Source organism: Pseudopodoces humilis, chromosome 3 (genome assembly GCF_049639895.1).
Source record: "Pseudopodoces humilis isolate 2021_Gansu_Grassland_sample_001 chromosome 3, ASM4963989v1, whole genome shotgun sequence".
Taxonomy (NCBI): Eukaryota; Metazoa; Chordata; class Aves; order Passeriformes; family Paridae; genus Pseudopodoces; species Pseudopodoces humilis.
Window position 1 is genome coordinate 99,301,099 of NC_142202.1, and position 18,068 is coordinate 99,319,166.

The 18,068-nt window shown below is 47.5% G+C and overlaps 1 protein-coding gene across 1 annotated transcript; it reads left to right on the plus strand.

Annotated features, from left to right (window-relative positions):
* Window positions 1–519: 519 nt before the first annotated feature.
* Window positions 520–13,725, plus strand: KLF11 (KLF transcription factor 11). Its single transcript, XM_005521868.3, has 4 exons — window positions 520–669; window positions 3,020–3,274; window positions 9,509–10,502; window positions 12,463–13,725. The coding sequence occupies exons 1-4, from the start codon at window positions 628–630 to the stop codon at window positions 12,765–12,767; spliced, it is 1,596 nt and encodes a 531-aa protein (XP_005521925.1). The 5' UTR covers window positions 520–627; the 3' UTR covers window positions 12,768–13,725.
* Window positions 13,726–18,068: the final 4,343 nt, after the last annotated feature.

The following is an 18,068-nucleotide window of genomic DNA, read 5'->3' on the forward strand; positions in this document are numbered from 1 at the left end:
TTCAGGGCTATCTCTAATCCCAAATCATCCATTCGGCAAAGCAGTGCCATGGCCGGGCGGGGGCCCACCGCATCCCCATGGCATGTGGCAGGCAGCACCTCGGCGGGAAAGCTGGCGGCGGGAGCGGAGCCGCTCCCCGCGCACGCGGCCGCTTGGCGGGAGCGCTCGTGCCGCGCCGCACGCACCGCGGGGGAGGGGAAAAGCGGCGGCCCCGCCCCCCCGCGCGCGGGCATTCCCGGCCGCCGCCCGCCCCCGACCTTTCCCCTAGTTTCCAGCGCGCGCTCCCCCGCCCCTGCCGGCCCCGGCCCCGCCCCCTCCCCGCCTTCCCGCCGGCCGTGCCCACGCGCCGCCCTTCCCGCCGGCACGCCGCGATCACGCCGCCCGCCGCCGCTCATTGGCCGGGCGCGGGCCGCGGCGGGCGCTGATTGGCCGGGGCCGCCCCCCCGCCCTGTTTGGCGCAGGCTGCGCTGGGGGCGCTCCCCCAGCGCGCGGCCGCGCCGCTCCCGGCGGGCGGGGCGGGGGGGGGCGGCGCCGCCGGGTGCCGCTCCCGCCGCTGCGTGCGTGCAGCTCCCAGCGCTGCCGCTCCCCGGGCGCACCGCCGCCAACGCCGCCCGCCCGAGCCGCGCCATGCACGGCTCGCCCTGCTCGGACATGGGAGATGCGCCCGCGGTAAGCACCGGGCGGGCGGCAGGAGGGAAGAGGGGGTGGTGTGGGAAGCCAGTGGCCGTACAGCGCGGGCACGTGTTCGGTGGCGGGCAGAGTGCGGGGACCGTCGCGGTCTCGGCAGGGACCGCTACTCACCCGGCGGGGAGCGGCTTGGTTGGGCAGCGGGGACGGGGTGGCTGTGCCAGGGCAGAGCCCTCAGAAGCGGGCGTTGCTCCGGTCACCTGCAGGGAAAGGGGGGCGGCCCTCCCTCCCTCAGCGACCGAGCGGGGGCGGCGGCAGGGTGGGAGCTGCCCCCCGCCCCCTTCTCCTCCTCCTCCTCCTCCTCCTTCCTTTCGCGCCATCCTCCTTTCGGTGGCACCGCCCGGCCCGGGGCAGCCGCCGTGGGGCGGGAAGCGGCTGGGGGCGAACGCGGGCAGGGGGAGGCGCTGCCCTGCGCTGGGACCCGCGCTGCCCCCACGGCACTGCCCGCCCGCTCCCCCTGCAGCCCGCGCTGCCCGCGCCTTCCTGCCCGGGGGCGATCCGCACTGCCCGCATCTCCCTGCCCACCCGCCATGCTCCCCGCCCCTGCCCCATCCTTCCCGCCAGCGACCCGCCCTGCCCGGCTCCACCCTGCCTGTCCCCGTCCTGCCCGCAGCCCGCGCTCCCCGCACGTCCCTGGCTGTCCCCATCCTGCCTGCATCCCGCGCACGTAGTTCCCGGCGGGGTGATGTGAGGACAGGCGCCCGGCGGCGTTGGCCATTTCTCTGGCAGCAGCCGGGGAGCCCAGGCTGCAGCGCTCGTCTGCAGAAAGAGCTTTTCTTGTGAGGGTGTATTTTTAGATTTGGGAGGTTTTTTTGGTTTTTTTTTTGAGGAAACGAGGCATGTTTCATGTTTCTTTAGGGAAAGCTGCTCTTCTGAAGCATAGGGTTGGAAAAAATAAACCTGCTGGCTTGGCTGCTTGCAGACGCACTTAGAAGAACCCTGGCAGGCTCCGTCTGCTGTGCAGAGCTTTGCCTGGCGTGGCCCTGGTGTGACAGGCAGATCAGTTCCAGGCTTGCAGACACGAATTGTGTTTTCCTCTCATTGTGTTTCAGTGGAAATTCTTACAAGTCTTTCTCCAAGGTGTTAATCGTTTTTACTCCTTCCAGCCCCTGAATTGTGACATGATTAAATCATTCTCGTGTTTTAGTGAGTGCAGTACCAGCATTTTTGGTCTATTACGTTTAGCATGTTTGCCTGCATGTCCCTAGAGTGTAAACACAGCTTTACATCTTTGTGACACTGTTGAATAAGGATCATCCCACATTACTTAACTCGGTAACAAAACCCATTGACTTAGTATACATGCTGTCACCCAATGAGCAGAATTCCTTCTAGGGCTTGAGGCCATGCTAATGGTGTGGTGTTGCCTTTTATATTAAAACCTTTTTCCTGCAGTATATAAACACTCCGTGTAACAGCAATAGGCTCAAGAGGCTTGGTCCACACTTCTAAATCCCAGTCTTCAAGTTAGTTGGTGTGCTTAAAGCTTGGAAGAGTCTGTATGCCTAGTTGAGACTGAGCTGGCATGTGAGTAATAACCCATCAGCCTAGATAGCTTTTGGAGCCACTGCCAAGCACTGTGAGAGCTTTGTGAAGTTTGGATATCCTTTTGCAGAGAAGTCAAACACACATGCACGCACAAATACTCTGTGATGCTTGCAATTAGAAAAAAATCAGTGTGATTACATTTGTCTTCATGTTACTCAAAGTGTGTTTTAGATACCTAGCACCTATGTAGTATCAGAGCTTTCTAAGGTACAATGCAAACAGTTCCTACTGCACTTTGAAGACTGTGTTTTGCTTCCATCTTTTCCCCATCCTGGCTTCCCTATTAAAAATAAGATTAAAATACTTTCATGTGTGCAGTACTCCAAGTCAGCGATCATACCTTAAAGCATCTTACTGGGAGCTGAAATTTATCTTCTAAATGTTTCCAGAATGAGATTAGTGCTGAATAGTCTTTTGGATTCAGGAAACAGCCTCGTCTAAACAAGGTTGGAAGTCAGGATTTTCCTTTTTTGCTTGTATGCGAGCATGGGATGTGTTTGTTCAGAGCAGTGTGATCCAGGAAAGTAAGCTTGGAAATGTGAGCCACACACAGAGCTGTTCTTCACCTGGAAAATCACATGTCTTCCTTATTTATTTTTTTCTTAAGAGAAGAGAATGTGGAGATGAGCTGCTGGGAGGAGAGTGAGAGTTGAGCCAATTGGTAAAAGTCTTGCCATGAGATGGTTGTGTTTCAGTTGACCTTCATTGCGAGCAGACAGTGTGTGGGTGGTGTCAGCTTTGTATTCTGACTTGTCCTAATAGCCAGTAATCTGATTACACTCAGGTTGACATTGTGGACATCTATGAGTCTATCCGTGAACGGCAGCGTCATGACAGCGAAAGGTCTACCTGCAGCACCTTGGAGCAGAACGACATTGAAGCTGTTGAAGCCCTTGTTTGTATGAGCTCCTGGGGTCAAAGATTGCAGAAAGGTGACATATTAAAGATAAGGCCTCTCACGCCCTTCTCGGATTCTGGGGATTTCACAATGCATGCCGAGGCTACGGCTGAATTACCAAAGGACTATCTATCGACACTGGTAAGAAAAGCATGAACACAAAATAAATATGCCCTACACCTGGATGTCACAACCCTGCAGTGCTTTAACTTGGCTGGAAAAGAGGCTTGCTCAGGTGTCCCTTTGTCACAGCCTGTGTTGTGTGTGTGCATGGACAGAGTGGTGAGGTGAGCCTGTTGAATTTGTTTTTTTGCTTTCTCTGGTTTAGCAAATATAGAGGCTTTTGTTAAATTTAGGTGTGAAAGCCCTTGCTGACAAGTAATTGGATATGACAGGGATGTCAAGATGACTGTTGTAGGTTTCTTGGAGCACTTTGAGTAAGAATGGCAGAGTGAGCTTTGGTGATTTGGCATCAAGTTATCTGCAAGCACCGTATAAAAAAAGGCCCCTGACAACATTATACTTCACTGGTCATAAGAGAAAGTACACGTTACCATTATGAAATAGGCAGTTTAATTAGTTTCTGTACTATGTGTTTGTACATGTAGTCTGTTATTTCTCCAGACATTGGTCTACTTCAGCTGACTAATGTTGGTTGAATCCAAATTTTTTTCTTTTGTTTCAATTTATGTTGCAACAAAAGCAGGTATTAAAAAAGGGCTTGGTGCCATTAAGGTTTTTGATGGTTAAGGCCCATTTCAATCAGTACGCTTCTAGTATGCAGTTGCCAGGAAAAAGGGGAATAGTAGAGGAAAGAGGCTGAGATAAGGGCAGCCTGACAAGCAGCTGCCATAGTATCTCCTGCTGCTCAGTGTTGACACTCCTGAGCAGCACAGGAGATACTTTTCACTGGTATAGGAGGAAGGAGAGGTGATGCAGGGAATCAGCATAGAGAAAAATGGATGAATAAGAAGGGACAGAACAGTTTTATTTGTCTTTATCTAAAAAGGAGCCATGAGATGATGAAGTAACCATTGAGAAAAAGTCTAGGGCTTGCTGGAAGCTTGAAATGGAAAGGTAGGGTATTGCTATCTATTGTTGGTCTGTTTATTCTGCTTATAGCCTCTTACAGCTGTGCCCATACTGAGGAGAAAGGAATGAAAGACCTTTTTTTGTGGTGCAGTGAGTATACTCGCAGTGTTTATTCAGGTTTACAGCTGCCTCATTGCCTTCCATTTATTAATATGCTTTTGAGCATAATCAGAATGGCCATGAGATAAGGCATTGTAGTGTCATGGTGCTGGCTAGGATAAAGTCAATTTTCTTCCTAGTAGTTGTGATTTAGAATGAGAATAATGCTGGTGACACACTGATGTTCTGGTTGTTGCTGAGCAGTGCTTACCCCAGGTCAAGGACTTCTCAAATTCCCATGCTCTGCCAGTGAGGAGGTGCACAGGAAGCTGGGAAGTAGCATGGCCAGGGCAGGTGATCTGAGCTGGCCAGAGGGATATTCCATACCATAGAGTGTCATGCCCAGCATAAAAACTGGAATGACCAGTGATGTTGGGAAGGACCTGGGCATTGGTCACTGGGTGGTGAGCAATTGTAGCGTGCACCACTTGTTTCTCTTGCGTTTTATTGCTCTCTCTCTTTTTGGTCTCTCCCTGTAATAATAATTACAATTGTTGTTACTGTATTTTACTTTATTTCAATTATTAACTTGTTCTTATGTCAACACGTGGGTTTTATCTTTCTGATTCTCCTCCATGACAGATCTGACCAGACCGTGTTGAAACAAATTTGTTACCAGGATTAATCTTATTAGTTTATTAGCTGTTGATCACAGTGTTGAATTATTTGCTATCAGAGTTATTGTGTTATGTAACAATTTACTTGCTGTAGTGTTGTGGTATCATCTCTGGGGTCTGGGCTAAGCTTATCATTTTATTGTACTTCGTAACACTGGATTGTGATAGCACAGAACTGCTGGCCTTGAAACTGATCTGGTTTTCATACTCTCAGCCCCTCTGCCACCACCTTTGTACTTGAGGAATCATTTATTAGAAGCTGCAAATAGTGACTGCATTTGCCTTTTTGCCTAGGAGAGCCAACCTGCATGGAAGACACACATAATCTTTTTCTCCAGGCATGGGAATTTTGGAAATTTTTAATATTCTGAAACCAGCATGGTCTGTGAATGTGGTTAAGGTCTTGTTTAAGGTTAAGCAACTGTTTATGGCTTCCCAGACCCTGGCACCATGACTACATGTGACTACTCAGACCCCAGCAAGGGATGATACAGCTGAGTCAGAGGATGAGTTTGTACCATTATCAGCTGTTCTCATACACAAGAAGAAATGTCCATGAAAGCTCATTTAGTAAAGGAGGATGAAGCAGGACCATCACAAAAACTGGATGGAGGAAGAGGCAGGATGAGAGACAACCACTCAATCCCTATCCCTTAGGGATCTGTGGGACATGTGAAGAGGTTTCAGCTGCTGTGCAGGTGTACACATTATCACCTGGCTGCTCCAGTGGGGCTAGTAGCCTGGATAAGGAGATAGGGAAGCCAAGCAGTTGGGATGACTTCCTAGGGAAGACAGCATTGATGAGGTGATTGGAAAAATGACAGAAGTCTTCAGCCTCTGGAGGCAGCTCGGTCAAGTGTGAAGGAAAGGTATATCTTCAGGAAAGAAATTATGTCACCTGGGCAGGTGGACTACTGTGGAGAGAGATATCTGGTACCTGAGGTAATTGGCTGTACCAGAGGGGGTTTATTAGGGCATGAGCAAGGCACAGTCACCCACAGATCCAGACAAAGCCAGTGTGCCCAACCCACGTGGCAAAAATTTGAACCATTTCAATGAAATTTAACAGAAAGACTAGGTTGGAAGAGACTTCCAAGATCATTGAGTCCAACCCCTGCCCTAACACCACAACTAGACTTTGGCACCGAGTGCCACATCCGGTCTGTTTTTAAACACATCCAGGGATGGTGACTCCACCACCTCCCCAGACAGACCATTCCAGTCCATTTGCCATGGACTGATCCAGTTCCAGAACACTTGCAATATATTGGTGATACCATTGTGGCCAGTACAGCAGCAGAAGATTTTGAGAAGGGGAAGAAAACAGTACAGATATCTCTGAAAGCTGCCAGAAAACAAAGATCCAGGAACCTGCACAGGAGATCCAGTTTTTAAGAGTAAAATAGCAAGGTGGATGTCATCAGATCCCAATGGATTTGATTAGCAAAATAACAGCTATGTTTCTACCAACTAGTAAGAAAAACATAAGCTTTCTTAGGCATTGTGGGATTTGGGAGAATGCACATTCCAAATTACAGTCTGATTGTCAGCCTTCTCTGTCAAGTGACCCAGAAGAAGAATGATTTCAAATGGGGCCCTGAACAACAACAAGCCTTTGAACAAATTAAACAGGAGATAATTCATGCAGAAAATTAACTCTGCCCCAGCCCTTGGGCCAGTCCAGGCAGGACAAGATAGAAAAAATGTGCTCTGTACACTGCAGCCAAGGAAAATGGCCCTACCTGGAACCTCTGGCAGAAAGCACCAGGGGAGAATTGGGTCAACCTCTAGGGCTTTGGAGTCAAGGGTACAGAGGGTCCGAAGCCCACTGTATTCCAAGCTGTAAAAGAGGTATTGGCAGTTTACAGAGAGGTTGCAGCTGCTTTGGGAGTGACTGGTCTGAAGCACAGGTCCCCTGGCATCCTGATTTCTGGGGCTGGGCTGGATGTGCAGAGGATGGGTCTCCTACACATCACGTACCTGATGCTATGTGGAATCAGTGGGTCTTGCTGGTCACACTAGGTGCTCAAATAGGAAACCTCAGTCATCACAATTACTTTCAAGACTCCTGGGATTAACAAGAGAGCAGATTGCTGGATGCCACCTGATGAGAAGATGACATGCTGAAGAGACTATTGTATAAGTTACCAAAAAATTAGAAACAATATGCCATGTTTGATGATTCCTGCTGTATTGAAGGAAAGCATTGAAGATGGAAAGTGGCTGTGTGGCATATCGTACAAAAAAATTACAAAAACTGCTGAAGGAGAAGGTAAATTGAGTTGTGGAGGTGAAAATTTGCTTTAGACACTGCTGAACTAGAAAAACAGCCAATGCTTTATCTCTGTACTGATTCATGGGTGGTGGCAAATGCCCTGTGGTGGTGGTTGCAGAGATGGAAGCAGAGCAGAGGTAAACCCATCTGGGCTGCTGCCGTGTGGCAAGATACTGCTGCCTGGGAGGAGACCCTGGTTGTGAAGGTATGTCACATGGATGCTCATGTACCAAAGAGTTGAGCCACCAAGGAACATCAAAACAACCAACAGCTGTATGAGGCTCCTAAGATTGAAGTGGCTCAGGTGGATCTGGATTGGCAAGATTCACAAGAGTGAATTATTTACTGCTTGGTGAGCCCATGACATCTGAGGCCATCAAGGAAGAAATGCAACATGTAGATGGGGTGATGATCGAGGGGTGCACTTGACCATGGACACTACTGTAGGGCTATCCATAGTTGTGAAACATACACTTCAGTTGTTTGAGCTGAGCAGTTAAAGCCTCTTTGGTTTGGAGGACAATGGCTGAAATATAAGTATGGGGACACCTGGCAGATGGACTCCCACAAACCCACCAAGGCAAGCACCATGTGCTTGTGATGGTGGAAGCAACCACTGGATAACTGGAAACCTATTCCATGCCCAATGCCACCACCTGGAACACTGTCCTGGGCCTTGGAAAGCAAGTCTTATGGCAACATGGCACCCCAGAAAGAATTGAGCCAGACAAGGGGACTCATCTCCAAAACAACCTCACAGACACCTGGGCTGAAGAGCATGGCACTGTGTGGGTTTGTCACCTGCCCTATCATGTGCCAGTCTCCAGGAAAATTGAATGATGGAACAGACTGTTACTGAGAGCAACAGGTGGTGGGACCTTTGAACAATGGGATACACATGTAGCAAAGGCCACCTGGGCAGTCAGCACTAGAGGATCTGCCAGCTGGGCCAGCTGTGCTCAAGCAAAACTTGTACATAGTGTAGAAGGGAGTAAAGTCCCTGTAGTGCACACGGAAAAGCTTCTGGGGAAAACAATCTGAGTTATTCCTGCATCAGGTGAAGACAAACCCATCCATGGGATTGCTTTTGATCAAGGAGCTTGGTGTACTTTGTACTTGGTGGGTAATGTGGGAGTATAGGGAAGTCCAAAGTTTGCTTCCAGGGGATCTGGTTCTGTGTGAGAATAGCCAGTGATTTGGGTTGTATGATGTTAATTGCCATTAACACTCATGTCACCACTGCTGAGCTGGCTACATGTAACATCAAGGGTATTACAGTAGGAATCACCCAGATTAATGAAGAACAAACTGATGAAACTGGACAAACACAGCAGTGATGGAATGAGAACTGACTTCAGTAGGCAGCAATCCAACATAAGAGACACCACCTCTCCTGCCCTGAAGAACTGCTATGAATTGGAACCCGAAGCGATGCATGAACGAACTTAACAGATGTTTTAGAGGGATGGCAATAGTCTAAGGGAATGATACCTTTATCAAAAGAGAGGAAAAATAATGATGGTTAATTGGGATATATTGAAAAAGTGTGGGCATGATGTAAATGGCATAGAATATGGGGTTGATATTGTCCTGTTTTCAGCTGGCATAGAGTTAATTTTCATCCTTGTAGCTGGTACAGTACTGTGTTTGGGATGTAAAATGAGAATAACGTTGATAAGACACTGATGTTTTAGAGTAAGCACTGCTCAGCAACAGTTAAGTCAAGGACTTCTCAGTATCTCCTGCTGTGCCAGTGAGGAGGAGAAGCTGTGAGAGAGCATGGCTAGAACACTACTGACCAAACTGGCCAAAGGGATATTCCAGACCATAGAGCATTGTGTTCAGTGTATAAACTGGGGGAGTTGACCAGAAGGGGCCGATCACTGCTTGGGGTCAGGCCAGGTGGGTGGTGAGCAGTTGTACTGTGCATTATTTGTTTTTCTTGGGCCTTATTTCTCACTCTTTTTATCTACCTTTTTATTACAATTAATATTTTTATTATTGTATCTTCCTATATTTGTATTATTAACTTGTTCTTATCTCAGTCCATAGGTTTTAGCTTCTTCTGATTCTCCTTCCCATCTGTCTGGGGATGGCGGATGAGTGATCTTCATGGGATTTGGTTGCCATCTGGGATTAAACCACTGCAGTTTGCTTTATTCAGTTTGTCCTGAGAGGCACATTCTGAAGTGCTGGGAGAGGGCATGTAATTTTATTTTTCAGAGTAAAGATAGGGGAAAACTATGCTATGGAATTACACTGATCCACAGTGGTGTGGGTTTTTTTTTGCAGTGCATGACTCCTCCGCACAGCCCTGACTTGGTTGAGATGTCGGCAGCTACGCTTCTGTCCTCACAAGTCACTTACTCCAAACCAAGGACTGTCATGGCAAACACAGCTGCCTGCTCAGTCACATCAGTGACCGGTGCCTCCCCCATAACCAAGCCATCTGTTCCCAGCGTGGGGCAGCAGTGCAGTCAGAAGCCAGTGATCTCTGAATCCTCTGCACCTCAGCCTTGCAGGGCCATGGCAACAAGCGTCATACGTCACACAGGTGATAGTTCTGCTTACCATCACATTCCTGCTGTGCAAGAGAAAACAAAGGTAACTTCAGGCTACAGCACTTCCAGAGACTGGTGTGGAGCGGATGACCGAAAACATTCCAGACTGCCACAGGACACGTGTGCTGTGGATGATTCAGTCAACAAAACCTCTCCAGTACATCAGCCTTGTGCACATGACTCCAGTGATATTGTGACCAATAAAGGGCAACTACCAGTCCGGCCTGTTTCACCGCAAACCCACTTACCAAAGAATTGTGACAATGACTTGCAAAAAAGAGCTACCCCAGTGACACTTGCCTCTGTCTCAAGCCCTCAAGTTCTCTGTCAAATGATCCCTTTAAATGGACAAAGCAGCATGATCAATGCCTATGTCAAGCCTTCAACTCCAGCACTCCCAACTCCCATGAAACCTATTTTACCGCAGACAGCCCCACTCTCCCAGCCTGTGCTCATGGGACCTTCTGTGCCTCAGGGGACTGTCATGTTGGTTCTTCCTCAGCCCGCTGTCACACAGACACCGCAGTGCCCACAGACCGTGGTGACTGTTGGCAGCACCAAGTTACTGCCCCTCGCCCCTGCTCCCGTGTTCATCGCTTCTGGTCAGACCTGCGCCCCCCAGATGGACTTCTCCAGACGGAGGAATTACGTTTGCGACTTCCCGGGGTGCAAGAAAACCTATTTCAAAAGTTCCCACCTCAAAGCCCACCTTCGCACCCACACCGGTGCGTACGAGAGGGCTCTGGCGCTGGCTGGTGTTGGGGTGCTGAAATGCATGTTTTTCGTGGGAGGTGGGTGGGAAAGGGAAGAAGCAGGTGATGGGGAAGCTTCTGCTCATCTTGGGGGTGGAAGGAATGTTCATGCTCCATGGACAAGCAAAACAAGACATACTTTGTTCTGAGACCTCAGCTGACCCTGTAGTGTTAGTTGAATTTCACAGGCTTTAGTTGGAGTGAAAGCTTTGCCGTCCGTGTGCCTGTGTTTAGGTCTAAGTGGAATCCTGCCATCTGGACTAGATTGAAATGAATTGTGTAAGTCCCTTGTTTTGGAGCACAGGGAGGTCTGGTGTAAGCAAAACAAAGTACAGGTAGTTTGTCTTAATTGTTACATGAGTAAAAGAAGAGAGACATTCTGAAACTGCTTTTTTGTTTTTGTTCTCCAAGAGTTTTGTTTAGGCTAAATGTGAATGCATTGAGATTTTGGGCTGCTGTGTTAGGAAGCAGAGCTCCTACAGGAATGTAACGGTTTATTCAGTTACAGGAAGGGAATTTTAGAGATAAATGAAAATTAATTGTAATTAACATGAACTGATTTGCTCCATAGATTGGGTCAGTGTGGAAACAGTCTACATATGTTTTACTTACCCTTTTTCTAGTTCTGGGATCTTGTTAAATTAGAAATAACTTTGAGTTCTCAGGGATTATTTTTGATGTTAAAGGATAGGCATTGTGAAAAATTGGTATTAGAATTGGATTCTGTCTATTTTTGGTTTTCCTTGACTTTTTTCCCCTACCTGCTGTTAACCCACAGTCACTGGTTTATTGGATGTCAGCTTGCGTGACAGGATTTGCATTAGTTTGGCAGCTTGTCTTCACTGTTCCTTTGGGGAAGGAGCTTAACCTCTATGTGAAGCTGATAATTCTTGTAAACCATAGTTCAGAGGTAGAATGATGGTTCTGCTTCTGGCTTGAGAGACTGCTGAATTAAACCCAGTGCTCCGGGATAAACAGACTGTCAGCAAGGGTCTTGCTTTGTGCTGATCCATAGGGAGCCTGTGTGTGTGTGTGTGCCCCTGTATCGTGATTAAGACATCAATGGCAGGTGAAACACACTGACCCCTCACTAGCCAGTTCCCATTACAGGATCAGGAGGAAGAGTAGTTCAGCTTGCTTTCTTTTTTTGCCTTTTCCCTGCACACTGACTGTCTGGATGATAGTGCATCCAGCAGACACAGACTTTACTCTCTGTACTTGTAAGAACACTCCTGTGGGGCTTCCTTTCTGCAGGTCTCTTCTGCTCCAAAGTGTCCCCATAACTTTGGGCCACGTGGTAGATGTTTATCTGGAGCTCTGTGGGAGTTGCTCAGTAGCTGCAGTTGTGGTTGTTGAGGACAGGTGGGATGTTCAGCATGGCCCACGATGAGCAGCAGCTGATGTGGGCAGCCTTGCTGACTGCTGCCATTCCTGGTCTGTGGGGGGCTGGCAGGGCAGGCTTTGCCTTGGCAGTGCTCGCTGGTGTGTGTTTGTGTGGGGGTCTGGATCACTGGAGCAGCCCGACCCCAAGGCTCCGTTCCAGGCTTCCTGTTTGCCCACAGTATTTTTGGATGACATGATGCAGCCAGAGAGATGCACATACACGGGGATGGCGGCAGGGGCTTGCTTCTAGTTCAGTCAGTGGATGGAGGCAGCTTTATGAAGGCTCTATTTCTTTAAACTGGAATTTTGGACAACTGAAAAACCAGACTTGATTAAAGAACACTTAAAGAGAGATACAAGGAAATAAGTAGAAATGATACCTATTATTTTTCTCTGGAACAGAACTTTAGCTTAATCCTATGTTGACCACACAGATGAGCAGTTCTGCGGAATTCACTGGTTTCTGCAAGGCAGATTTTATTAGTTATTTTATGATAAGACTGCAGCACAGCTTCTCAAAAGTGACATATGCTTCCTTTATGTCCTGCAGGAGAAAAACCTTTCAGCTGCAACTGGGACGGCTGTGACAAGAAGTTTGCCCGCTCGGATGAACTGTCACGGCACCGCAGGACGCACACGGGGGAGAAGAAGTTCTCTTGTCCGGTGTGCGAGCGCCGCTTCATGCGCAGCGATCACCTGACGAAGCACACCCGCCGCCACATGACCACCAAGAAGACTCCCAGCTGGCAGACAGAGGTTGGCAAACTCAGCAGAATTGCCACAGCAGAGAAACCCAAGAGCAGCAGCGCTCTGAGTATGCTCATCCCCGTGCCATCACCTGTCTGCCAGGGCTAGAGTGAAGAAGCACCTTCCCTGCAAACTTTCTGAAGATCAGGAAGAGCTCCGATGGCAACAGCAGAAAGGGCAATGGCTTTTGTTTTCCCCATGTTTGTGTGTACTTTAGTTTCCTGCAGCTTAGGTCCTCTGTTGATAGTGCTATGTGAGAAATCTATCGTATTTCCTCGTCCCTTCCCTGTTTGTTTTTTTTCAGTACTTGGGCAATTGCAATCACCAGCACTTCAGGAAAGTATAACTCCTTGGAAATTATTTTGGCAATAGGTTAAAAAGAGTTACTTGTAATGCTTGCTGTTAATATTTTGATGGACAGTAAAACAGGGTGGTTTTTAATTTTTATAGTACTATTTTCTATACCAAATATATTTTGTATTTGTTCATTTTGGTCTTGTTATGCAGGCAAATTACTTGCATTAGTAGGGCTGTGCTGGATGAGACCCAGAGTTTTGGAAACTCTTTTCAGTAAACCTAAACTATTGCATTCAGAGTGTTTTGTAAACACTTACTATTTGATAACTCATATTGGTTGGTGTTTTCACACTTGCAAATACTGATCCTGCAATGGGCTAGTGCTCTTACACCCTCCTTATGCAGGTACATTGGAAATCGAAGTGACTCAGTCATTTTTAAAACAAACCAAATTACCTTATTTGAGAATACAAGTGCTGAAATCCTCAACATTTTATGAATTCATACCCTTTGCAAGTAGAAGCCAATGTGGCTGTTGGTAGAAGCATTCCCAGGTCCACACTCCACTGGAGCAAAGTTTGGAGGAGCCAGACCGCTCTGATGGAGGTAAAAGCACAAACACTACAAATTATGCTTTATTTTTGGTCCTCCTAAACTGACATATCAAAATAAACTGAAAAATGCAAAAATGGCAAGATAGCCCATGACAAATTAGTGGGTCTCTCTTTATATTTTTTTGAGTAGAGGAGAAATAAAAAATTAAAGGATTTTTTTTGTATTGTGGATGCTTGTGCACCTTATAGGAAATTGTTCGAGGCTTTCTTTTACCTGTATCAATGCACCAGAGGAAGTACTAGCTGTGTCTTGAGTTAAGAAATAGCCACCATGTCAACTTGATGATGCTCTTCATGTGGCCTTATACTTCTCCACAGTACTTTGTATAAAATCACCCTTTTCTATTAAACAATACACTCTCCCTGTTGAATGGGTTTTCTTTTACACAAGGTGTAGTGATAGTTAAGAAATGGAGCCAGTGGCTGCAGGAGTGCTGTGTTGTAATGGCATGGTGTCAGTAACAAAATGCCCAAAGTAGCACAATGGGACTGCTCCACTCCCCTGGCACAGGAGGAGTGTGTATGTACTGTAGCAGAGCTGACACTAGAGCAAAGCACCAGGTGTTTTGCTGGGAGACAGCTCCCCCACTGAATTAAATATTTCTGGGGTGCTTATTTCCTTCTGGGCTCTTCTCCCTTCAGGCACTCCTGCACTGAAGCTTAGCTGAGCACTGAGGATTCTTTTTCCTATATGCATCAGCTGTGGATAACTAGGAATGCAGTCTCTCTTTTACTGCTTTGTTCTGAAATGCTGGTCTTGCTTCCCAGTGTGGGCAAAGCATGGATCTCATCTATGTAAGTGCCGACTTGCTGACCTCAACTGGCAGTCTCCTGAAATCGGCAGAGATCTGCTTCAGTTAAAGCAGATTGTCATTATTTTTTACACTAAAGTCTATAGCTATAATTAACAGTAGTAAGTTTTCAAACTGCACTAAATTGGAGTATTGTGGTAAGTGTACTGAAGTTTTTGTGCCTGACCTTATAAAGGCCCACACCCTGTTCACTGACACGTGCTGTAATCCCACTGACCCCAGTCCTGTGCCGGTGAGCGTGTGTGTGAACCTTGCTTTGGACTCTATAAAGGGCTTGCTTGGAACCTTTTCCTGGTGAAGTGCATCCTTGTGGTGTTGCTGTTCTCTGTTGCTACCCAGTTTTCCAAGTTTCTGTGGTGAACAAAGAGATGTTGCTGCTCTTACTTGTTTTTGTTGTTTTTTTTTTTTTCTCAGAAATCCCTTAGAACTAGAAGTCTGGCTTTTGGATGCTATTTTTGCATGCTTTGAACCAGGGGAAGCATGTCCTGTCTCAGTTTAGTAGCCGGTTTAGCACTTCATTTTTTTACTGACTGACCATTTATGGTGCTCACCTGAGAAAACAGTTTGGAAACTCGTGTCATAATTATATAAATTGTCATGTTTGTTGCATTATGGGGAGGACAACGGTGGACTGGAGAGTACAGACTTTTAAAAAGTGTGTCATGTATGTGTGTCACGATGTGAAAAAGCAACTGCTTCCTCCTTGTCTGGGTGTACCTGGCCTACAATTCCTGGCAGCCTGTTCTGGGATGTGTGGCTCATTCTCCTGTGGATGTGCGTGAATAGCTGTGCCGCGGTGTGGCTGTGTCTGCTCTGTCTGTTCCTTCCTGCTGTGTAAGGGTTATTTATGGATTAAGCATGACTGGCATAGCTGCTGTCTTTGCACTTTACTGCCTGAACTCTACTGTTCAGTCTTTTTATTTTGAGCCTATATTTTAAGGAAATGGAACTGCATTTTTGTACATGTTTTTAACTTTTATTAAATAAAATGTATGTAACGTGACTGGTTTTTAGTTATAAAAAAAAAAATCATGGATTTTCAGGTTTCATAGGTATCCATTCCAGAACTATGTAAATCCTTCAGGATTAGGTTGTGTGTCTAGGCCAGTGGAAGACTTTGGGGTTTGCTAATCCACTTATTTGTGAAGGCAGGATTTTTTTGATCCTGTTGTAAATTGATCAGTGCTTACTTGTTTATGATTTTACACCACTTGTCTCATGTTTTTGGTAAAAGGTGCACACCCCCCACCAGGCCTTGGGGCTTCTCTCTGCTCTCTGGGAGCAAGAGCTCCCGGCTCCACACCACTTCCAGCCCACCCTCCAGCAGCTGTGAGCAGAAGGGATGTGCTGGGTGCTGCCAGCGTCACATGCTGTTCATGGAGTGAGTGCTGGAAATAAGGCAGAGAGAGAATTTAACTCAAAAGGTGGCTGTGCTAGCCCCAGTTCTTCCTGCTCTGGTGGGGAAGAGGCTCTGGCATGCTGGTTGTTATCTTCCAGTTTCAGCTGGGAAGGAGGTGTTCAGTGATGGTGACAGCTGCAGCAACTACCTACATTTTTATGTAGGTAAGGCTTCCTTGTATACTGTTTCCCTCTGCTGTTTCCCTCTGACCATTTCCTGAACTGCAGGAATGTTTATTTCCAGCAGAAAGGGAGAAGGTGTAATGAGTCCAGCTTTTTGTCACAGCCTTGCACTGCAAGGTGGCTCAGTGTCTGCAGGCAGAGCCCTCAGGGAGTGACTCAAGGCTTTGTCCACAGAAGAGCACATTGTTTTTGCAAGTGTGAGGAAGGGGAAAAGAGATCTCATGGATGGTTCTGCTTCCCCCTCAGGAGGACAGCTGGAAGGGAAAGCTTAGGTGCAGGTTTAATGCTCTGGCAGAACAGCACAAACTTTGGCCCCTGGGCTCTGCAGGTTGCCACAATGTGTTTGTCTCCCAGGGTAAGATGTCCTACCTGTCCCTAACTACTATTTTCCAAGAAGGACTTTTCCTGAACATCCAATTATACTCCTAAGAATACTTGTTTTGGGTTTTTTTTGCTGATTGTTATTTTGTTTCCCCGGCTTTGCTTATGTGAAACATGGCAATGGATTTCACAGTCTGTGCTCACCTTTGTGCTTTTCCTTAGACCCAAGATGTGGCTGAGATGTTCTGTGATGCCAGGACGTGCACTCAGTCCACATCCTAATGGGGCTGGAGTCTGGAACAGCTTCATCCAGTGTGAGGAAACAGCCTGCATACAAGGAAGCCTTCCCAGCTACCCCTTTACTGACACAAGCGTTGTTGAGGGCAAGCCTTTCTGTCTGGAAGCCATTCTAAATCCATGAAATGGAATAATTTATAAAGGACAATGGATTTGTGGTCAAGCATGTCTGTTGGCTTAATGCTTCATCTTGCAGCCAGAGTGGCACTGCTCATTACACACACCACCCTGTGTGGTTGTACAGCCAAACTGTGTGGGCTGAGCACCAGCTCAAGTTGTCCTGCAAACCAAAGGGCACTGATCCTCTTCAAGTGTGGGCATTGGAAGAGTGAATCCATTCTGATGCTGCCCAGGTTGCCCGTGCTGAGGGGTGGTTGCACGCTTGGTGTGCTCTTCCAGCTGAGGCCACAGCTCTGGCTAACTTTCCCTTTCCAGCTGTGAAAGCTGAACTCAACATCCTTCATCTGTCATCTCATGAGCTGAGTCCTGCCCCAGGGTTGCCTCTGGCTTGAGTTCATCTGCAGGGATAAATCTGACTGGTTTTGAAGTTTAATCTGTGAGCCCATCTGCCTGTTTACCTTCCATTCACGTCTGGCAAGGCAGCTTGAGGCAGGCAGGCTCTGGCTGTGAGAAGGCAAATTGCTTCCACGTCTGCAGCAAGAGTAAATCACGACTCAAAACCCAGCAACCTGCAGGCTGAGGAAATGGTGACACAGTCCACGGAGGAGGAAGCTGCAAAGCCTCAGCCACATCTCACAGTCCAGGCTGTCCTGAGATCCTCTGTCAAATGCAGCCTTTCCCACTTTCTGTTTCAGTCTTCAGATGTAGAAGGAAATTGCTAACTTTTATGTGCTAATGTGTGCAGAAGGCAATGGGCACATCTTAAAACATGCATAAAACTTGGGGAAGCTGGAGCATACCCTTTCCTGGGAGAATTTATCCCAGATGGGAAGAATACCTTAGGTTTAATTGTCTCTCTTGTAGCATCTCCTGAGTTCAGAGTAACTTCTGTTGCTTATCACTGCCCACATTAATTCACTTCACTCTGTGCAAATAATTGCCATGTCCTGTGTCCAGAGTGAGGTGAGGGTAACCCTGCTGTGGATGTGGTCTGTGCCAGGCAGCAGGCCAATGTGGTGGGCTTCTCCATGAGGTTCCTCTGGCACAGCTCCAAGCCTGTGGGTCGCTGTGCCCTCCTTGCTGCTCCCTTGCTGGGGTAGAGGCACTGTCTCAGCAATGCTCTCTTGCTCCTTTTGGGCTAGTGCAAAATGCAGCATGTAGCACTTGTCATTGTTAGATAAATAATGTAGTGTTTTGGTTAAAAGTAATAGCCTTCTGCTGGTTTATTAATGGAGACTAATAGTGTCAGCTCAAAAGCCATTGTCAGCCATCCTGTTTTATGCTACGGGTGTTGAACAGGAGGGTAGTTTCCAAAATTATGAATAAGAGATTCCAGAACCCTGCTTAATTCCAGCAAACTATTTTAC